The sequence below is a fragment of the Rhinolophus ferrumequinum genome, chromosome 17 (genome assembly GCF_004115265.2).
Source record: "Rhinolophus ferrumequinum isolate MPI-CBG mRhiFer1 chromosome 17, mRhiFer1_v1.p, whole genome shotgun sequence".
Taxonomy (NCBI): domain Eukaryota; kingdom Metazoa; phylum Chordata; class Mammalia; order Chiroptera; family Rhinolophidae; genus Rhinolophus; species Rhinolophus ferrumequinum.
Window position 1 is genome coordinate 41,617,622 of NC_046300.1, and position 21,689 is coordinate 41,639,310.

Sequence of the window (21,689 nt, forward strand, 5' to 3'; positions counted from 1 at the left end):
TGTCACTTGCAGCCAAGGAATCCTGACTGATATCACTCAGGGAGACAGAGTAAAGAGAGACAACTTTAGAGATCTCAGCTATTACCTGCCCAGGCCCACCATGGCACTAAGAACCTTTCATCTCAGACTCCTGCCAGGCTTTCCCAACTTGGAGGGTGAGGGTAACTCTTGGGAGGTATATCTCCACCCTGTTCTCCTTGCAGATGGGGTGCCCAGCAAGGCCAGCTCTGAGCTGAGGTCCCAGTAATGCCAAAAGTCTCCCACTGTCTGCTATGTGCCAGGAAGTGGGCTGGCCACATAGTCTGCAATCTCATCTAATTCCCTCAAGGTCCCTTTTAAGATTCCCTTTTGCAGGTACGGTAAAGAGGCTCAGAGAGGTGACAAAATTTGCTTGCAATTTCACAGGTCACCTGGGTCTCTGTGATTCCAGAGTTGGGGCTTCTCCCATTCCCAGGATGGCTCCCTCTACCCTACACCCCGAGAAGGCTCTGCTGATTGCCCAATCCAGGCATCCCAGGGTCAGGGACCAGTTTCAATCCATTCTGCACATAAAGAGCTTGAGAATGACAAAAACCACCACCATTGACACCAAATGTAGGAGCTGAGCTTTTAATGCCCCAGTTTGCCTTAGTCTCCAAGCAGAGCTGGGGAGAGCTAGAGCTTCCGGCTTTGCTTATGTGAAGAAGGAGGGGGCAGTTACTGAGGCAACTCCCCTCCCCAGAGTTCCAGCCAGCTTCACAGCAAGGACTCCCCAGAATGGAGAATGGACTGGAGCTGCTGAAGACGAGCTCACCCAGCAAGAGAGCTAGAATCTGGGATCTGTGAACATCCCCTGGGAAGGTGGGCCCGGCTGAATTTTCCACTCTTTGTTTCTAAGCTTTTGAGACCAGGGTGACATTGGAGACTCAGCTCTTTATTAAATGTGGGCAGATGAGCATGGCTTTAAGAAGCTCCATACTGGCCCAGAAATGCTGTGGCCTGAGTGTTAGGCAGGAGATCATGTGGTTTCTGGAAGTTGAGAGAAAGTCCTGTCTCTTCACAGGAAGCCACTGGGCCCAGGGCGTGGCCAGAGGTAAAATCTCGGGCCATGTCCCCAGACTCCACGCCCCCAATGTTTTTTCACGTCTGATGACTATTTTCTGCATTTCCTCAACTGTCCCTCCATGTGGCCCAACACCCAGACCTGGTCTGGCTTCGATGCCGGACTAATTTTAAAAAACCTGCTGAGGCTGGATACCTGGGGCCTTGTCCAATATACAAATGTTCATACAAATGTTCATTATCAAGAAGAGATGATCATAAGAATTAATTAATTACATTAATTGATATTATTCATAACATTAACTACAATCTGTACAGCTCCTTACTCTCTCTCTTACACACACATACACACATGCACACACACACACATCTCATTTGATCTTCACAGCAGCCCTGTATGGCAGGGACAGGGATTTGGGATTCCCATTTTATGGGGAAAGAAAATGAGGCCCAGGGCAGAATACAATTGCTCAAGGTCATCAGCCAAGGAGCGGCTGCTGCTAAGGTGGTATATATATATATGCTTTCCCTGCCCATTCATCCTTCCATTCATTTCTCCTTTCATTCCTTCCTCCCTCCATCTAGCATTTATTAAGCACCTACTCTGTGCCCCACTCTGTGCCCCACTCTGTGCTAGACACTTATCCCTAAGCTGGGACACTTTTCCAGACTGCAAGAGTGCTTGTGTTCCTGAGTGTTGAGTTGGGGGGAGGAGGGGTACAGATTCCACCATTCCCTGGGAACTCAGGACTACAACTCAGGCCGTTCTCATTGAGTGGGAAGCCTCATTTTTCTCTCATTAATTCCTTTTTTTAACTCATGGAGCCTGTGAGACCTGATTCCGACAGGCATGGCTCCTGATGGGGCAGCTGTCCCTGGGGGTGGGTGTGGGGGACGGGAGACTCCTACTGTCGGCCACAGAGTCCTTGACAGGGCTTAGGCTGGCGCCACCTGGCTGGTCTCCGTCTTGGAGGCCGTGGTGGAGGCCTCATCGTCACCCAGTGGGTTCTTGCCACAGCAGAGGGTGGTGAGCATGCAGTTCCGGAACTGGAAGAAAAGGGGCACGAGTCAGGATCAGGGTCCACCCAAAGCGTGGGTAGCAAACTGGCACGGTTGGCAAGATTTGCTTCCAACCCCCTTCCACTCTAGCCCTCAGCCTCTACTCCCGTCTCAAATCTGGCTCTCTGGAAGGAAGTTACTAAACATACCAGATATGCCAGGGACCAAATCTGAGGGGGCTTTGTCACTAATGACATCCCATAATTCCCTCTGTGTGACAAGGGCTATCTGTAAATTATGTCATTTAACTCAAGAGTTTAAGATTTCACCCTTTCTGAAGAAACTGAAGCCCTGACACGGAAGTGACTTGCCCAAGGTCACACAGCTAGAAAATAACAGAGCTGAGATTTGAATCCAATAGGCCTGACTCCAGAGACCACATTTTCTGCACTGGATCATGGATTCTACAGAGAAATCACTGGTCTATGTTAAAGGATGGCTTTATCCCTTTATCCCTCAGCACAAGACTTTTTAGTTCCTTGATGGAAACTGGCACCATCCCGTTCCCAGGCTTGGGACTCTGACCCCTTGACCTTTAAAGCAGGCTTCCAGAACCATGTGGATTAGCACTTCTCATACTTGAGTTAGCCTCAGTCATCTGGAAGGCTTGTTAGAAATGCAGGTTACTGGGGCCCACCCTGAACTGCTGAATCAGCAGCTCAAAAACCCTGAGTCAGCAGGTCAGGGTGGGCCCCAGAAATCTTCATTTCTCCCAGACGATTCTGATGCTCTGAGGGAGATAGACTCAGCTGCCCAATTTTGCAGATGGGAAGACTGAGGCCTAGTCAAGGATGTAGCTTGTCCTCTGTGGTTTGGGGGACCTGGACCCTCCCAGCCCGCCACCTGGCACCTGCTTGTTCATCATGATATAGATGACGGGGTTGTAGATGGAGGCGGACTTGGCGAAGAATGCCGGCAGTGTCATGAAGATGGGGCCAAAGTTGGAGCCCTGGTGGGTGAAGATGTAGAACGCCACACTAGCGTAGGGCAGCCAACATATGAGGAAAGCAATGACCATGATGATGACCATGCGAGTGACTTCCTTCTCAGCTTTCTGGGTGGTGGCTGACTCCTGCTGCTGGGCGGCCGCCTGCAGGGACACAAGGCCTGGTGTCCGGACTGTGGCAACTCTGGGCCAGGGGCTGGGCTCGATCCCTTCAACGTGCATGTCCCCCAGCATGGGACCTTACCTCCTTGACTGTGAAGACCAGCTGCCCATAGCAGAAGAATATGACAATCATGGGGATGGTGAAGTGGACCACAAACATGTAGATGACAAAGGACTCATTATTGACCTCCGGCTTGAGCGTGTAGTAGTCGATCCCGCATGAGCACTGCAAGCCCTCTGGGATGTACCTGAGGAACAGTGAAGGATGGGACAGGAGGGGACATAAGAGACCCACATGTGAGGAACTTGGGAACAGGCCCCAGCTGACAAGAGTGACCTGCTATGTGGCTGGCCTTGTTCTGGGCCTCAGTTTCCCTCTCTGTAAAATGGGGATAAAAAAATGTCCACTTGGCTGTGTGACTGTGAGGATCAAATCAACTGAGAGAAGGGATTCAAATGCACATTGTGAAAACAGCATTGTTTCATGCTTGTTTGGCAGCCGTGTAATAATGATACTATCCAGTCCTTGCCCAGCCTCTCACCTGGCAGCCCCTGCACACCACTGACCGGCCCAGGATTTCACCAGATCCACTGCCCAACAGTGGCTGGAGGCCAGCCCTCGAGCTATGCAGGACAGAGGCTTGGTGGGAAGAAGGGGAAAGCTCCCAAATTCTGTGTTTGAGGCAGTTTGAACAAACCGAGGTCTTACTAACAACAAGGTAAGAATATTTTCTAGCCCAAAGATGGGCACACAGGGTAACTAAGAAATCTTTGCACAGTTTCTGGATATAAGAGGCCCCTGGGCATGTGGTTAGGAAGTTTCAATGAGTGTAGAGGACGGTGATATTGGACCGACCTCAGAAAACACGGCGTGTCCACGGGCTGGCTGTGCCTACAAGGATGTAACTGGACCAGACTAGAGAAGACAGGAAAAGAGGCCGGAGAGGGTGGGCTTCAATTCAGCAAGGGGCAAAAAAATAACCCCAGGAATGCCGAGGAGGCAAGGGAAAAGAGAACGGGAATGTTCTGGAAGCAGAGGGACATGAGGTCTCTGGGAACCCGTAGAGTCACCAGTCCAGTTTCCCAAACCAGTCCTCTCTTTCCCCATCGCTCATCTCAACCCCACTTGAAGACAACGGCCTGCACACTAGACAGGACCCAGGTCCTAGGATCTGCAACGTCACCACCTACACTGGGAAGCTCAGCAGCCCTGGGTGCTAAGGCCCAAGGTCAAAGGGAGCTGCCCATGGGGCACTGGCCCAAAGAGGATTGGAATCTGGCCCTGGCTTAGGAGAGGATTAGGGGCACAGCCAAGGGGAAGGGTTGGGTGTCTTAGATTCTCCTTGACATGGGGACTCAGGAGGTGGGACCAACCCTTATAGCAACATTAGGGCCTGATCCTTTCTTCCCCTGCCCTAAACCCCGACCCCAGAAGAATTGCGAACTCGGTGCCTGGAACCAGACAGCCCCAAGTTTGAGTCCTGGCTGGGGGCCCCAAACAAGACTCCCCGAGACTCCTCCTTTCTGCTCAGGGCCATTACCTGGACCAGCCGGCTAGCGGGGGTGCGGCACAGGCCAGTGCCATGACCCAGGTGGAGGCGAGCCCCATGATGGCGTGGTTCTCCCCGAAGCGGAAGTTGCTCATGGGTTTGCATACCACCACGTACCGCTCGATGGCCAGGACCACCAAGGACCACAGGGCAACTTCACCTGCAAGGCAGTGAGCTGTTGGTCAGCACGCCACCTGCCCGGACCCCACTGTCCTTCTAAGGAGGCAGCACTCATCCTGTATGGGAGAGGCCAACTGGGAAGGCATCCTGGGGCAGCCCAGGTGAGGCCTCGGGGTAGATGGGGCTTAGACACTGTGAACAGGAAGGAAGGGGCTGCGGGCAGAGGGACCAGTATGTCGGGGGGAGTGAGTAACTTCCAGGAAGTTTAGTTCACTTAGAACTTTGGGTTCATAAGGGACACGGAAATCAGATCAGAGGTCATGATTGGACTGGGAGCCCTGGGGAGTTTTTACAGGAGAATCTGCCTTTCAGGGGCAACAGGCAGAGTCCCTGTTGAAAGGCATTGGAGAAACATGGAGTTGGAAGTCTTTCCTTCCCTCTGGAGCAGTGGCCTCTCCCCTCTAGGGAAATAAAATAACCTGGGTATATGAGAAGGACCCTCTCCTAGGAGCCAGGAAAATGGATGATCTTTGGCTCAGAGGAAGAAGGAGGAAATAATGATGGAATTCAGACATCTGTGCTACACATCACCCCCGAAAATCAGGAGGGAGGGTGGTTATAGAATTTATCAACCAAACTGTGACATTTCTGAGCGTGAAAGAGAACACTAGTAATTATTCCAGGACAGTAGTGGTAAACTGGGACTGACCCCCAGAGAAGTGTCTGCCTATATACGGCACCCCTGTCTCGCTCCTACCTTCTGGCCTGAGGCTGAACGGTCTGTGGTCACTGAAGGTGACAGCCAGAGATTCCCTGGGAATGGGGCAGAGGTAGCAACCTGGACCCATGAGGTAGAGAGAAGAAAGGCAGCAGAGCAGTCCTTGGAGCTGGTGCTAGGCTCTTCCCATCATCCTGGCTTTGTAATAACGACCTCTTTTGTCTCCTGCATACCTGAAAGACTGTGTGTCCTGGGAGAAAGTTCCCAGATCTGAGCCAGGAGACCTAGGCCCTGCCATATTCCTAATGAGTCTTCCCCACTCCATGCCTCAGTTTTCTCATCTGCTAAATGGGATCTATTATTTTGGTAGCTCTCCCATCAGATTTCTAGTCAAAGAAATATTTGAAAGCATCTTTCAAAGCAATAGATCACCGCACAGGTCTAATGCCTCTCTATGGAAGGAGTTTCTTTGAAGGGATGAGCTCCTCAACACAAACAGCATTCATGCATGGCAGAGAGGATGAAGGTGGGCAGGAAGGGAGTCAGATAGGTGCTGGGTGGGGAGGGACTGAGCCCATGGCCCAGCACAGGCAAAGTCCAGTGGCTGGGTGACTGAGAATCTGCGTCCTGCTCTGAGCTGGGGGCCCTGAGCACAGGGAACTCTGTGGTCCAGCTCTCTGCTCAGCGCCCAGCCTGGGTCTGCCCCAGCACAGCTGCTCTGAGGGAAACTGAAAATGGCCTGAGGGGCCACATAGATGGGGGCTCAGAGCTCAGCTCTGACCCTGCCACAACGTGACCCCAGCAGAGCCCGTGACTTCTCTCATCCTCAGGTTCCTTGCTGTAAAGCAAGGCCATGGCCCCACCCCAAGTGACACAAACAGTGCTCAGTGCCTGCCCTCCCCAAACGGCAGCCTAGCCCATCATCACCAAAGTGCTTGCTGATTAAGTGAGGGCTTTGGATGATGCCAACGACAGCAGAGAACCACCGCCTCTCTGCCCCCACCCCCAAGCCTGGGGCTGTCCCCAGATGCCTCCATGCCCCCCCGGCTCCTGTGCCCCTGCCCACCCACACCCCAGCTCATACCGCCCAGGGTGGCAAAGAAGCCCTCCAGATTGCATCCTGTGGGCCCAAAGATGAAGAATCCATGCAGAGAGGTGTAGAGGGTGGTGGTGAAGCCTCCAAAGACCATGAAGAGGTCAGCCACGGCCAGGTTGAGAAGGATGTAGTTGAGAGGTGTGCGTAGCTTCTTGTGCTGGACTGTGACGTACAGCGTGAGGAAGTTGATGGGGAAGCCCAGCACGATCAGCAGAAACATGTAGGCGGCCAGCATGGAGAATTGCCATGGCTCGGCCAGGTAGTACTGCGGGTATTCGAAGGGGCTACGCACCACGCCTGTCTTGTTGGAGAAGGGGACGTAGAAGTTGGGGCCCTCTGTGCCATTCATGGTTGAGGACCTTGCGCTGCCCCACAGGTGGCTCTGACCCAAGAATGCCGCTGGGGCCTGAGCTCAGCCACGCAGGGCTCCAGCTGGACGGCTCTGGGCTCCGATTGCCCCCCCAAGCCCTTATAAAGTGACCTCCCCTCCCTAAGCTCTTGGCTGAATCAGCACCTGGGCGATTGGGGGTGTTATTAATCATATTAATTCCCAGTGCTGCAACTGGGGGCCTAATTGGCTTCCCAAGAGGGGCCAAGGTGACTCCAGGTAGAAGCCTGGGGTTGGGGAGGGAAGGTGCTAGGGACCCTGGGAAAGGACAAGGTTGCCCACCCCCACGCTTCTGTCCCCCAGGAATCTCTGCCCATCTCAGCCTGGTGGCCTTGGCTGGCACTGGGACCTCCAACTCCAGGCCCGTTCCCTCTGGCATTATATGTGCTGACTTCATCTTCCTCCTGACCGGACCATGAACTCCCTAAAGGCGGAGGGTCTGGTTATTCTCAGCCTCTCATCCCTTCACTCAACCCTTTACCTGTTTCTTCTCCATCTAAGTCACCTCCTGGCTCATCCACTTGCTGGACACACACTAGCCCGTCTGGCCAGATTACGAGCTTCATGAGGCAGGGGCCACATCCTGCGAGCTTTGGCGTTCCCCATGCCAAACACATAGCCCAGTATAGCTCAGGAGCTCAGTAAGTATTAGTTGTATCGAATGGGCGTTCATTAGCTCGCTCGTTCATCAAACATTCATGTGCAAACCACTGGGGTTACAAAGATTGAAAAAGGAGGAGCCTACAGGCTCAGAGGGATTCTGAGGTGGGAAGAAGACATCCTGGCCCAGGGAAGGGAGGCTGCCTGCCTGTGGAAGTGCCAGGGAGGTGACGTTTGGGTCTTTGAGGGAGGGGAGCACTTTGCCAGGTGGCCTAGTGGGGAAGATAATGCCGACTGAAGACAAAGGCTGGGCAGAGGCCTGAGGCCGTCTGGGCTGTGGCTGCACATGGGCTGGGGACAGCTCTGATGGGTCTTAATACCAAGCTGAGGAACTTGGCTTTATCTGAAGGGCAGTGGGTAGTGGTTTGAAATCTCAGGGACAGAAAGGTGGCTCAAATGCCCCCAAAGATAGATTGGAGAAAGTGAGGATGGAGGAAGGGGACCAGAGAAAGGGGTGACCGAAGCAGGGAGAGGACAGAGGTTCTCCGGGATCCTGAAGTAAGGCCTTCTATCCAGGGGGTGGACTGTATGCCAAGCCCTGAGCTGGGCACCAGATCACTGCGCTGAGCAAGGCAGTTGTGGTCCCAGCCTCCTGGGGACTCCAGTGCAAAGGGGAGCCAGATCCTGCGAATAGGCCTGGCTAGATGCTGTGGCACACAGGACACGCCTGGGGATGTCTGGTCAGGCTGGACCGGGACTGTGGGGCTTGGATGCTGTGTGACATGTAACCCCAGGAAGGTGGGTCCCAGGCAGCGGGAAGAGCTTTGGGGGCAAATAAGAGGCCCGATGCTGACAGACTTCCCTCATCTGTAACAGGAAAGCGAAGACACCTCCCAGGAATGAAGTAGGGTAGCTGGAGTGGCTGTTGTGTGGGGTGCTTGATGACCACCATTCCGCCATAAATGTGTAGCAACACAAGTCGCTCTTGGGGACACAGTGGACAAGAAGGACCAAGTCCCTGCCCTTAGGAAGTATCATTGTGTGAGGGTGGGGAGGGCCCCACAAATAAGTAATGAAACAATAGCAAAAGTTCAGATCATGACCCACTCCCAACATAGTTATCTAGAGCAGCCCAAGAAGGCCTTTCTGAGAAGGTGCAATTTGAACTGAGAACTCAGTGATGGAAGGAGCCAGCCCTGCTAAGATCTGGTGGGGGTGGGGGTGGAGATATCCAGGCAGAAGAAACGGCAAGTGCAAAGGCCCTGAGGCTGGGAATTCAAGGCCAGCAGGGAAGTATCCCTGTCGCCCAGACTTCCATCCCTGAAGCTCTTTGTCGACCAGTCTCCTTCCAACCTGGGGCTGTCTGCTCAGAAAAGTGCCCCCTTCCCTCCAGGCCACCTGGGACTCCAGACCACTGCCTGTCCCAGGTGGTGTCTGGGCGTGCACACGGAGGGCTGCTGAAATGGGTATTGGTGGAATGAGCACAGAGGGTGGCGTGGCCGGGTGGGTGGCGTGTGACCTATTGCTGTTTAAGGCACTTGGCCCAGAAATTAGGCCCAATGTTAATGAGGTCAAGGTGGAGGGTTTGACTTTGACACAGCCCAGCCCCTGGCAGCCAGATGGAGGGAGGGTCACTGGATCCCCCGAGTCAAAACTGGTCCCCACACAGCCTCACCCTGGTTTGGCTGAGTCCTCGACCCTTGACCTCAGTGCCATGCTGTTAACCTCTTTTTGCTTATTGCAGCCTGGAAGCTTTTAATTCATGTTCTGTTCGTGGGTTTTGGTCCATAGCCCGGGCTGTCATGTGAGCCCGCGAGGCCCCTCAGAGCCCAGCTCGGGGCCTGAAGCAGGAGCAGTGTGAATCGTTTCCCCTGAACTAGAAAGAGGTGGGGTTTCTGTCTGTTTTGTTCCCTGATGTATCCCCAGGGCCTGGCACAGAGTAAGTGTTCAATAAATATTTGTGGAATGAGTGAATGGATCTAGGTTACCTCAGGAAGTACAGTGGTACCTCGGTTATCGAACATAATCTGTTCTGGAAGACCGTTTGAGTTCTGAAATGTTCGAAAACCGAGGCACGGTTTCCTTATAGAAAGTGATGCAAAATGGATTAATCCGTTCCAGACCTTTAAAATCAACCCCTAAAACTGCAAATTTAGCATGAATTTTACTATCAAATGACACCATAGATCCATAAAATTTACGGCGTTGGTAAACCGAAATGTTCGTCAATGGAGATGTTCGAAAACCGAGGTACCATTGTACTAGGCTACCTCTCGGAGTCTCCTTCTCTGTAAGAGAGTTTAATAATGCCACCCCCACAGGGTGAGGTGAGGGGGAGCTAAAGGCCCTTACTGGGGAGACGGTGCTCTGTATTCCGTAAGGCATGACAAAGAATTTTTTTAAAAAACAAAAATGCTCTTTTTTCAGAGCAACAGGCACAGGGAGTGAGCTGGAAGGTCATCGGAAGTCACCTACTCTCACCCTTCCTGCTGCATTTTGCATGTGGGGAGACTGAGGCCCACCATCAGCAGTGAGTTGCCCAGGTCACGTGACAAATCAGTGAGAGCCCCAGCTATAACCTGCCTGGTCACACCCCCCTCCAGCATCAAAGACAGCTCTCAGGGAAGATCTGTCAGTCCTTCACACTGAGGAATAAATGACAAAAAAGAAGGGGGTACTGGGTAGTGAAAAAGGACCTGGACGGAGTCACACCGGCCTGGTGCAGCAGTGGTGGCCCTGAGGGCAGGGGGTGGCACTGGGCCTGAGCCTGTGGCTCTGTGTCACCATGAGAGCTCAAGAAGTCCCACTTCTCCCCGCTCTGGGCCTCCGTTTGCTGAGCCTAGGAAACCTCAGGGACCCATAGACCTTCAGACCTCATAATTTAGGTTTCGTGGTTCTCCCTCGGTGGGCATGTGCATTTATACCTACCCTTCTGTACAGACTGAGGCTCTGCAGCCACAGCCTGGATGCAGCCCAGCCTCCTGTCTTTCCTGTGCCTCAGTTTCCTGCTCTGGTGCCTGTTAGTGATCAGTGAGTCTTGCTAAAAGTGTGGTCCTCTTCTGATTCTCGTTCAGGTATCGGCTCACAACTCAAGTCCTTGGAGGGCCCCCATACACAGAACTCTGCAAACCAGAGCTCCTACCCCCACCACGTTCATTTTCTACTATTTAATCACTATCAGCAACGGTCTTATTTGTCTCCTCAGTGGGGCTGCCCATCTCTTTCTAGCAAGTAGCGCTGGCCCAGCCTGTTCTTTGCTGCATCTGAGCTCATAGTCCAGAGTAAGTGCCCGATAAATATATGTCAAATAAATGAACAAGTGCTCCTGGCCCCTGTGCAGAGGTCTCCCTTTCCTCTGAACAATGAGGAAACAGGCTCAGAGGGTTGAGGTTCCTGAGGAGCGCTGGAATTGATGGCCCCCAGGCCATCTAACTCCTCAGCCAGAGGAGCCAGTGGCCAGGCCAATGGCCAAGCCTGAGTGTGGGTGACTTTCTGAGCCCTTGCCACCTCAGCCTCTCTCTTGGCCAGGCTGAGAACAAGCTGTGATGAGCTGTGAATGCTGGGGACCCAGGGCGGGGTGGGGGTTATGTTGGCTGTCTCTGAAGACAGACGTGGCCACCTCAGGGCTTCCCAAGCGCAGCCCCTCTGGGAGCCCAGGTGTCGGGCTCTGACTCGCCAGGGAGGATTAGGCCTTAGCAGCAGTGCACAAATAGCTCGTAAGCCTCTGCACGGAGGTGCTGCTTGGTCAGCAGCTGCTTCCACACCCTCCTTCCTCTTCCCACCTCCTCACTGGCTTCACCCCACCTGGCTGTGTCACCAGGCTGTGAGGCCTTAGACTGAGCCAAGAATATCAATGGGGAAGATGGAAATGGGGACAGACTGATTTTCCTCCCCTTCCTTCTTCTCCTCCTGCCTCCCTTTCCTTCTTCCTCCTTTCTTGCCTCCCTCCCTCCCTCTTTCTGTCCTACCCAGTGTTTGCCAAACACCTCTATGCACCAGGCCCTGGGCTGGGTGCTGGGGACACTGAGATGAATCCTGCCCAGACCCTGCCCTCAAGGAGCTCCTGGTCTCAGGGGGCAGCAGGGAAAAACGAATAACCATGAGAGGTGGGAATTTGCTCCCAGCACCAGTGCTGCGGGAACCCAGCTGAGCAAGTTGTGGACCAGGAGGGAACGTGGGAGACCCCCAGCTTCAGCAGGCGCTAACAGGGCCAAGGCCCAGGGAAGGAGGGGCCAGATCGTATGGAGGCACTGGAGGCGCTGGGGACCTGGGATGGCGTGGCCGGGAGGGACAGAGGGAGGACTAGGAGTCGGTCTCTGCCTGGCTGGCATCGGGGGCACTGATGGTTACAAGCAAGGGTGGAGCATCATCAGGGTCGCATTTTAGGAAGATATTCTGGAGTCTGGGTGGGGGAATATCATGGAGTAAGTGCCTGGCCCAGGGTGAGAGCCCTGCACCATGGTGGCCTCCTTGCTGGGGCTCCTACCTGCCCTGAGGTCAGGGCTGGTACAAGTGGAAGGTCACGTGGTATCTTCAGTTGGCAGCAACCTTGGAGAAGGGTCACCTGCCCACTCAGAGTCCCAAGAGGCTCCTGGCTTTGGTAGCCTTGCTGGGGATAGGTGGGGACATTCAGCTGGCTGAGAGTCAGGCCCACCTAAAGTCTGGCTTGGGGTTCTTTCTGGGCACCCAGGCCCCATCCCCCGTTTCCTTGCTTTCTCCGTCTGAGAATGTGGGAACAATGTTGAGGACCTGGAGACAAGAGGTCAGGATCAAGTGCAGCCTGAACCACTTCCAAGTTGTGTGGTGTCTGGTAGCCACTCTTCTCTCTGGGCCTCAGTCTTCTCTTAGTGAAATGGGTACCTCAAGATCCCTGTGGGACCTTCCTCATAGTATGCAGGGGTTGTCAGATCATCAGACAAAGACTGAACCTCAGTGTCAGAGGCCTGAACCCGTGTCATAGCTGGAGGGGGCTCTTTTGTATGCACCAGGAAACTGAGCCTTGGAGAGAGGACTGGACATGGTCTAGATGCCCTCCAGGTCGGGACAAGAGAGCAGAACATAGTACCTGGCTGTGAGTTTTGTCTTGGCTCAATAAATATTTGTTGAATAAAAGAAAAGAGTGCATTGCTGAGCCTCAGTTTCATCATCTGTAAAATGGGCATCCTTGGGGGCTGTTGAGGATGAAATAAGATGATACCTGGAAAGTGCTTAGCACAGGGGCTGGCACTCAGCAAGCACTTGACTTAATGGGAACTACGGTCATTGTTTCTCAAGACTCAGGCCTCCAGAGCTCAGCTTCCCCATGGCAGCAGAACCTGGCACGGCATACCCTCATTTTTGTGTTATTTGGCTGAAAGGATGCCTGCTGGAGTCTCATCTGGGCCCCCTCCCGCCTCCCCCCGCCTCTAGCCGTAGACCATCTGATCTGTCACTGTGATTGACGCCTGCCTGTTGGGTGGCTGGGGCTGTTTTCTCTCTCTCCCCCCCTTTTCCCCAGCCATATGCAAATGATTTCGGTTCAAGTAATGCGCTAATGGAAATCCTAACACATTAATAAATGTTTAGCAAGAGAGAGCATGCATGATCGTAAGTAATTAGACACTCAACGGAGGAGTTCTGTTGGCACAACTGTCTGGCTCCCTTTCTCCATCATCTCCAAAGAGAGATGCAGATGGAGGCAGGGAGGTGGGGTGGGGCAGGGCCTCAGCTCTGGCACTCACCACTGGCTGGCCTCTGCAGCCGCTCCCCTCTTCATCCCTCCAATGAGGACCTTGCTTGCGATCTGCCCACTTCACAGGTGCCCCATAAGGTACTACTAATCACGAGGGTGGTTTTCTACACGTTCTCTGACAGCCCATTTCCCTTCCTCCTGCTTCAAGACTTTGAATACAGCCCTTGCTTGCTCCCTCCTGGGCAGGTCGAGTGCAGGGTAAAGGGAGAGGGGCCTCAGGGATGGACAGATGAGGGGCTTCCCACCCAGAGCCAGGTGAGCTTCCTGGGCCCCAGCACCTCCACCTGCGCCCGTGGCTGTAGAACGGAAATCGTAACCCTTCCTCATAGGGCTGGTGTGAGAACTGAGACAACGTGACATGCCCTCTCCCTCCCCAGCTCCTGTTTGCTACCCACCCATGCCCTTGAGCTCCAAATCAGACACTGTTCATGCTCAGGGGAGGGGACCGTAGTGGAACCTCAATTGGAACCCACTCGCTTCAGGACCTGGAAGGAAGGAGAAAGCCTCAGGTTGGGTTTAGGCTTCTTTGGAGCTAGGAAAGGTGGTGGAGGAGGGGCCCTGGCCCAGGTGGGAAGTGGAGGGTGGACTCCAGAACCTCTGGGGAGGGGCCCTCTTGCCATCTTCTTTGCAGCCAGGTATCTTATTTCTTGTAAAGAAGGAGCCCCGTTAAACCAAATTATATTAATAGACCCCATACCCCTACTTGCTCCCATATTGTCATTTCGATTAGATTAAATTTTAAGCGAATGCAAACGTAATGTTCCTCTCAGATCAAATTAGAAACAGGTGCACTTTTGCATAAGGAAATTAAGTTGCAGACAATATGAAGATTTGCTAAAATGTGGACACTGATGAAAATAAGTAGCCCTTTTATTTGTAATTATTGAGGCAATCTGTTCCCAAAGTGTACATGTTAATGGTCTGACAGATCTGTGGACTCCAGCAGGCTGCCATGAACAACTCAGAGCCATTCTGAAAGTACCAGATTTTTTTTCTTAGAAAATATATGTACATTCTCTTCTCCATCTCCTGGTGCTATTTACAAGGTACAAAATGCCATAAACAGGAATTCCGTGGTTACACACGTCCCCTCCCTAAAATACAAGCTTCATCTGGGCAGAAGACACATTCTGACAGTTGAACTCTCTTCTTTCTACGCTGCCTACAAGGTGGCCCGGAGGGAGAGGGCGGTCCCCGCAGCGCAAGTCAGGGGCTGGGGTCGTCCACACGTCGCCGGCAGTAGGGGCAGCAGGTGTGCTGAAGCACCAGCAGCTCGTAGTCCTCCGAGTGGAACATCTGAGGAAACACGGCCATGACCCGGGGCGGCAGCCTTGTGGGCATGAGCCCCGGGCCTGGCATGGACTGTTGCCCTTCCAGGCAGAGCTAGCTGGCTTGACAGTGAGTCAGGGCTAGCACACCAGATCCAGTACTCCTCTGTCCAAGGACTGGGAGTGGAGGGGAGAAGGGTCTGAAGCCCCGTTTTCTAAATGAAGTTCAAAGGCGAATCACACTTGTCCAGCCCTCCAGGATTAAGGTCAGGTACCGAGAGCCCAGGGTCAGGGGCAAGTCTGCTCCAGACAGCACATGGGATGCAAGCGAGAGGAGGGAGGGCCTAAAGAAAGCTAAGCCTCTTCTCCCTGAACAGCCAAGGCCAAGGCTGTCCAGGGATCACTTGCTCCTCCCAGATGCCCAGCCTCCCCAAGGGGACATTCGGGAAATGGAAAAGCAGAAGGAAGAAACCAGGAGCCTTGCATGAGCTGCAGGCAGTGGGCAAAGTACCTGGAAGCAGGAGGGGCACATGGTGATGGAGGCGTCGGGCAGGAGCGAGCGGAAGTACTGCCACTGCAGGGGCGGTGGCCAGCGCTTGATGAGGACGTCACGACGGCTCATGGAGCGCAGCACCGACCGGCTCACCACCACAGGCACGAACTCCGAGCCGCCCTGCTGCAGGGCGGGCGGGCGGGAAGCACAGGGCACCAGAGCCCTCACTCAGCCACAGCGACAGGTTCATTTGGCTCGGAATTTGGGCGAGTGGCCAGGGTGGATCCCAAAGCTTCCCCTGGCAGAGCATGTAGCCCGTTGGCCATCTCTGGTCACAAGAAGCCCCCCAACAGGACACCAAGGAGCGTGTACAGCAGGGACCTGACACCGCCCTCCCAACAGGCTCCGCTGGCCTCAGCAGCCCCTCACTCACGGGGCCACCCTTACCTCAAAGCTCAGCTTTGCTGTGAATGGGTCATCTCCCATGGAGTCCATGGTCTCGTCCAGTCTCAGAGTCTGGAAATCTGGAGGGGTCTGGTCAAGGATAGAACCTGAGGCCGCGCAGGAAACAGGCCTCGCCCTCCACCCAATGTGCTGACTCACGGGAGCTCCGTCCGGGCCTTGTGTGTCTCCCTATGGCTCTGGGGCAGGGTGGCAGGGACCACAGGACAGGTCTCCAGATGGAGGAATGGAGGGAACACAGGCCAGGAAGCAGACAGCCCTGATCACAGAGGGTGGGGCCAGGCCCCAGTGCACAGGTGGGGAAGGAGGGAAAACAGCTCTGAGGGGCTCTCCACTGCCCCACACGGACCACTCTATGGCTCTCGTGGGCCTGCCATGTGTGGGAATAGAAATGATGGGCCAGCAAATTGGCAATTCCTGGGGAAACACCTGGGAGGTGCCAGGTGGTGTGCAGGTACTTAAGATGGCCTCACAGGTCATAGCTCACGGAGAAGTGGGTGAGAGCTCCTGCGGCCAGCCAGGATAGGCTGAAAGTCCCTAGGGAGCTGCCACCTCTGCCAGACAGTGGTGGAAGAGCTGATGCGAGGGCAAGGCCGTGGGACTCCCATGAGGAAGGCCCCCCCACCCCTGGGGACCGGAGGCTCCTGGGACGGGGTCAGGTACAGGACGTGGCTCCACACGGCAGCAACAATCCAGCCTAAGCATCTGACGTGCGTGCGTGTGTGTGTGTGTGTGTGTGTGTGCAGAGGACTGGCATGTGGACATGTTTTCTGTCTCCCTTCTTCAGCTCCCTGGGTTTTCCTCTCCCTCTGCTCCTCAAAATGTGGTCTATGGGCCAGTGGCATCGGCATTACCTGGAAGCTGGTAGAAACGTAGGTTCCCAGCCCACCCAGACCTGCTGACCCAGCTGCACGTGTTAACAGGAGGGAGCGTGCAGAAGCCCTCCTCCCGTGTCCAGCAGGACAACGAACATGGTCCTGGCCACAGGGAGAAGCTGAGGTGTGGCCTTTGGCCCAAGTTGTTCCAGCAAGATGTGCCTGGGGGTTTTGGCTGACATGCTGGGAGGAGTGTCAACCCTTTCCGAGGGGTCGCAAGGCTGATGGGATGCAGCGTCTGCACAGCTGATGGGGATGGGTGGGTGCTGCCCAAGAACGACGCCACCCAGAGGACAGCAGAGCCAAAAGGACAAGGCAGGCAGCCTCCTGCCAGTGCCCAGTGAGCACGTGGACCTGGCTAAGTGTCCACCTACGGCAGGCTGCTTCACACTCTTTTGCTTGCTCAGCCTCTCTCGTCGTGCTCTCTGTCCCTTGTACATAAAAGCGACCTGACTAGAAGAGTTGGGGCCTTGAGTACAGAGGTCATATGCCATGTTAGTTGCCCCTCAGCTCTGTGTGGCCAGAAGCATGGACAGCGCCTTTTAGGAGCCAGGGATGGGTGGGGGGCCCTCCGGGGAATGAAGCACAGGTAAAGGCCAAGGTCCTGTCTCCTCACCCACATGCCACTTCTGGACCTGTGGGCACGCGCTGTCCCATCCTGCACCTTTCACTCTGGCCAGCTCTGCCTGTGTCTGGCCTGTGTCCCTGCCACCATGTGGGCCTCTCCAATTGCTCAGCGACTGCCTGCCGTGCCCTTGCCCCAGCTGGCCCAACCATCCTACCAGGCGTCCCGCCGCCTCCTCGCACCCAGGCCCTGTGCACACACACAGGCCCAGCCCGGTGCCAGGGTACTGTTGCTGGTGATCTCTTGCCATTTGTTCTCGTGCTTGTGTCTTGGTGTCTCCAGGTCAATGAGGGAGACGGCTTCTTCGTCAGTGATCCCCTCCTCCAGGTAGAACTCCACCAGGTGCAGCACCTCTGGAGGGCACAGGGTACGGAGATGGCAACCCGGTGGCAGCTAGGGGCTGCTTGCTCTTGCCAGGCAGCATGAGAGAAGGTGGGGGGATCACAGAGGCCTCCCCCCTCAGAAGCAGGCTTTTCTGAAAGCAAGCACACGCAGCAGGGCCCCCTCTTGCCCGCACCATGTCTGGGGGCAGCGGGGAATGGGGTGGGGGTGTCCATGTGTGTGTGTGGGGTGAGAACTGGGAGCCTTAGCCCCTCCTTCTTCCCCCTAATAGCTGGGTGGGCTCCTCTCCAAGGGAAGAGGCAAGGCCTCTGCCCAGCTACGGGCAGGGGCTTCTGATCCTGTATCAACGTAGAAGGAGCTGGGACTTGAGGACCCACCTCAGTCTCCCAGACCAAATGCCCACCCAGCAGCCTCCATTTCTGGAGCACTTACGTTATGCAAAGCCCCACACCACGTTCTGAGGAGTGGGTGCTTCAGGTTTGCGCAGCACTGTGGGTCCTGTCTCTGGGAACTCTGAATGACTTTGTGTCAGGCAGGGTGGGTGTCACACTGCCCCCATTTTACAAATCAGGACACGTGTGTCCAATAAGCAGTGGAGTGAGCCCAGCCATCCAATGGTGCCCATCTGTACATGCCGGACTCACCGTAGGAAGAGGCGGAGAAGACGAAGGGCTGGCGGCAGTTGATGCAAACATTGCCCAGGTTGTTTAGCAACGGGTTGTTGGTGGAACAGCGGTAGCACAAAGGCACCAGCTCCTACAGAAAACACAAGCACCAGACTGGGCCTGGGTGCCCAGAGGAAAGGCCAGCTGGGTGCGTGGGGAGGGGGCACTGGGCCTGGGGCTCTGTGCTCTGTGAAGCAGAGTAAGGTCCTACAGAGACGCTGGAGGCGTGTCGCTTGGGGCTCGCAGTCACAGGCAGGGCTCAGCAGCACTGTTCTGGCAGGAATGACAATAACCATGGCCACATTTACTGGCCACTTACCATGCTCCAGGTGCTGTGCTAAGCACATCACCTGCGCTGGCTCATACATCCTCACAGCCACCTGTGGGAAAGCTATTATGCACATTCCCCGTCTGATAGAGGAGGAAACCGAGGCTCAGAAGGATTGAGACATAGCCAGCAAAGGTGGAGCTGGGATCTGAAGTCATGTGAGTCTGATGCCAAATCTCTGCTCTGAGCTTGAAGGAGGGGACTGTGAAAGATAGTAGCTGGTTGGGTTAGAGGAAAGAAGGCTGGGGCACAGACTGGGCTGCAGATACATGGGTTGGATTTACTGGACAGCAATAACCTGGTTCCAGAAAGAAGGTGGGCTAGGGCAGGGGCTCCTAGGTTGAGGTGAAGGCAGAGCTACCTGGACACGGAGCAGTGGAGAGAGGCTAGGGGCAGAGCAGTGTGGGCTGGCCACAGCATGCACGGAGCCTTGGGAGGGCTAGGAAGCCAGGGAGGGCAAGGCTGTGGGACTCAGGGGGGCTGGAGGCTGCAGCCGGACCCCTAAGGGAGTTTCGGCGGGGTGCTGAGTAAAGACCAGAGGAGGCGGAGAGGGGAGAGTGGAAGGAGTTGGCAAGTCAGGGCCGAGGCAGGGGAGGGGGCACAGAGCCCTGAAAGCACGGTAGCCCTCTTTCAAATGGAACTCAGGCCGGACAAGAAAGCATCAGGAGACGTCCAAAGAGGAGGTCGGAGAGAAGGAGAAGCCTCTAGCCCAAGGGAGCCATGCCCTCACCTCGCTGTCATGGAAGGGCTTGGAGCGGATGGTCAGGCTGCCCAGCTCGATGGACTTCTGGAACCTGGCGGGGACCTGCAGGCCCTGTAGCTTGTCATAGGCGTGCCGGGCCAGCTTGTAGGCGCCCAGGGCCTTGCTTTGCTTGGCTAGAGTGAAGAGTGTGTTCCTGCCGATGACAGGGTTAAGGACAGCAAAGGCCACACGGGGCCCGAGAGCTGGCAATGCCCACCCTTGGCGTGAGCCTGTGCTGGAACACAGCCCGGGCTGGGGCCAGGAGGGCATGGGCAGGAGCCTGAGGACTGCTTTGTTCATTTGTGGGATGTGAGTGTGTTTCTCGGATATCAAGCCTTGAGGATTTTTTTCATAGATAAAGACAATGCAGTTTCCATTAATATTTTAACCTTGTCTAGGTTGTCTAGGCCTGCTGATGGCTCATCTTGTACCCTGACCAGGATAAAATGACTCTCCCCACCTAGCCCAGCCTGCCAGCTAGGCCCTAGAATGCCCAGCACAAGTGCCCTCCTGCTCCAGCTCTGTCAGATAGAGCCTGGTCCCAGACTGCCCGGGGAGCCGCCCTCAGGTCTAGCTCCTAGAGCACTTCCCTCTGCCTGCACTTCCCCAAGAGTCACAGCAAATTCTAAGTGTCAGCCTCATCTGCTGAGGCCTTCCTCGGAGCTCCTCCGTCTGAGACTCACAAGCCTTTGGGTTCAATCTCAGGTCACCTCAAATGCTGGCTGTGCCCAGGCCCGGCCTGCCCTTCCTCCCCACCCCACCTGTGAATGCCCGTCCCCACTTCCCCCTGGCAAGCCTCAGCTAACCACTGAGGCACAAGTCCCATGCCTCCACCCCATTTTCCTGCCCGAGGTTCCTGCTCCTCACACCCCCAGTGGGGAGGTGAGTTTCCTTGTCTGTGTCTCCACTCTGACTCCTCAAAGCCAAGGACTGTGTCAGGAGCCATTTCCAGGTCCCCAGCAGACAGCATAGGGTGAAGTTCAAGACAGGGGTTCAATCAAATTCTGCTGACTTGAATGGAACTTGCTGGAAAGGTTGGGTGCAGGTGCTGAGACCCCAGCAGGTGTGGTCAATGAAGGCATGGCTTGATTTGGGGGTTCCCCTTAAATGTAAATGATGGGCCTGGAAAAAGAAAAGGGCCTGGGACCTTTTAGAGATGCCACCTTTTAGAGATTTGCACCTCTGAGCCATCTCCTGGGAGGCCTTTTTCTTTACTGAAAGAAGGTCGGGTTGGGGCTGGGAAGGGGCTGAAAGAAGGCTGAGATTTAGAAGAGAACGGGATAATTATGACCTGTATGATTTGGGGGACCTTAAAGATTTGAGTCATTTCCTGGTAGTTTCTGGCAGCACAGGCCCTCAGCCCCTTCTCAGCTGACAGTCCCTCTGTGGCCTTCACCAGCCAGAGAAGGAAAGAGGCCGCTGTCTATCCAGGCTAGCTGCCTGGGACAGGCTTCATCTCCTCCCGCATACCACATTCCCTTCACCTCCGTGCCCTTCCGTGAGTGGGTACTCTGCTGCAATATCTACTCTACCGTCTTCCTGGTTACCGCAGCCTGCAGGATGGCGGCCAGCTCTTCAAGGCACCCTTCTCGGCCATGGCCCCAGCCTTAGCTACATCCCGCCCTTGAACATAGCACACATCCCACTGAACCCAGCCCTGACACTTGTCACCTCCCCCCCCCAGACGGCAGCTTTGTCACCTACTGCCTGGCCAGGTGCTTGGGCAGAACAAATGCCCCCAACCCGCCTCTCCAGGGAAGATTCCAAGCCCAAAGGCCTGGTGCTTCCTCCATTTCAGTCACGCCCTCATTTGTGGGTTCTGGGAGAGCTTGGACAGTGTGTTGGCCGGAGACCCAGGCTGGGTCTAGCCCAGAGAGCCCTGAAAACCAATCTTCTCTTGGCACTAGCCCCTTGGCCTTCCTGGCTGAGCCTCTTCTACAGAAAACAGCAGCAGCGGGTAAGCTCTCTCTCTTCCCTGAGGGCTGCTGGAGAAAGGGAAGGTTCTGCCAGCAAAGTGCTCTGGAAAGAACTTCTCGGGGCCATTAGACAGAGGGGTGGGACAGAGAGCGGGGGTAAGAGAGAGGATACACTTTAGAGATGCCCAAGGGGGTGTCCTTGGTCAGGCTGTGCAGCAGGAACCTGGAGATGTTGAAGAGGGTTTCGGGAAGATGGAAACTGAACGGCTCCTCCTGCAGCGAGAAAAGCAAACAGGAACTGAATTCTTCAACTGAGCTGCAGCCAGGCCAGGCCGAAAGGCAGACACCAACAATTCCAAGATACTTCAGTAAAGGAGCAGATCTGCTTAATGAGCACCTACTATACACAGGGTGCTTGATAGCCACTGTCTCACGTGGTCATTAACACAGTCCTGTGAGGGATACATTTTCATCCTCACTGTACTGATGGGCAAACCGAGGCCCAGACACATCATCTGCCCAAATCATGCGGCTGGAAAGAGGCAGAGCTGGGACTCAAACC

The 21,689-nt window shown here is 54.9% G+C and overlaps 2 protein-coding genes across 5 annotated transcripts in view; both read right to left on the reverse strand.

Annotated features, from left to right (window-relative positions):
• Nucleotides 1–1,898: 1,898 nt before the first annotated feature.
• Nucleotides 1,899–7,136, reverse strand: RHO (rhodopsin). The gene is made up of 5 exons (XM_033132484.1): nucleotides 6,681–7,136; nucleotides 4,750–4,918; nucleotides 3,291–3,456; nucleotides 2,951–3,190; nucleotides 1,899–2,088 (listed from the first exon to the last, which is right to left on the reverse strand). Exons 1-5 carry the CDS (start codon nucleotides 7,039–7,041, stop codon nucleotides 1,978–1,980), a joined length of 1,047 nt encoding a protein of 348 aa, XP_032988375.1. The 5' UTR covers nucleotides 7,042–7,136; the 3' UTR covers nucleotides 1,899–1,977.
• A 7,105-nt stretch (nucleotides 7,137–14,241) lies between these two features.
• IFT122 (intraflagellar transport 122) overlaps nucleotides 14,242–21,689 on the reverse strand; it is a 64,939-nt gene continuing 57,491 nt past the window's right edge. For 3 of the 4 annotated variants that reach the window (XM_033132365.1, XM_033132362.1, XM_033132364.1), the window contains 7 exons: nucleotides 21,300–21,400; nucleotides 19,200–19,365; nucleotides 18,121–18,232; nucleotides 17,362–17,487; nucleotides 15,620–15,696; nucleotides 15,191–15,355; nucleotides 14,242–14,707 (listed from right to left, as the gene is read on the reverse strand). In XM_033132365.1, the coding sequence (XP_032988256.1) occupies nucleotides 14,618–14,707; nucleotides 15,191–15,355; nucleotides 15,620–15,696; nucleotides 17,362–17,487; nucleotides 18,121–18,232; nucleotides 19,200–19,365; nucleotides 21,300–21,400 (837 nt within the window). In that variant the 3' untranslated portion in view covers nucleotides 14,242–14,617. The remainder of the gene's footprint in view (nucleotides 14,708–15,190; nucleotides 15,356–15,619; nucleotides 15,697–17,361; nucleotides 17,488–18,120; nucleotides 18,233–19,199; nucleotides 19,366–21,299; nucleotides 21,401–21,689) is intronic. The other variant, XM_033132363.1, reaches the window with a different exon arrangement.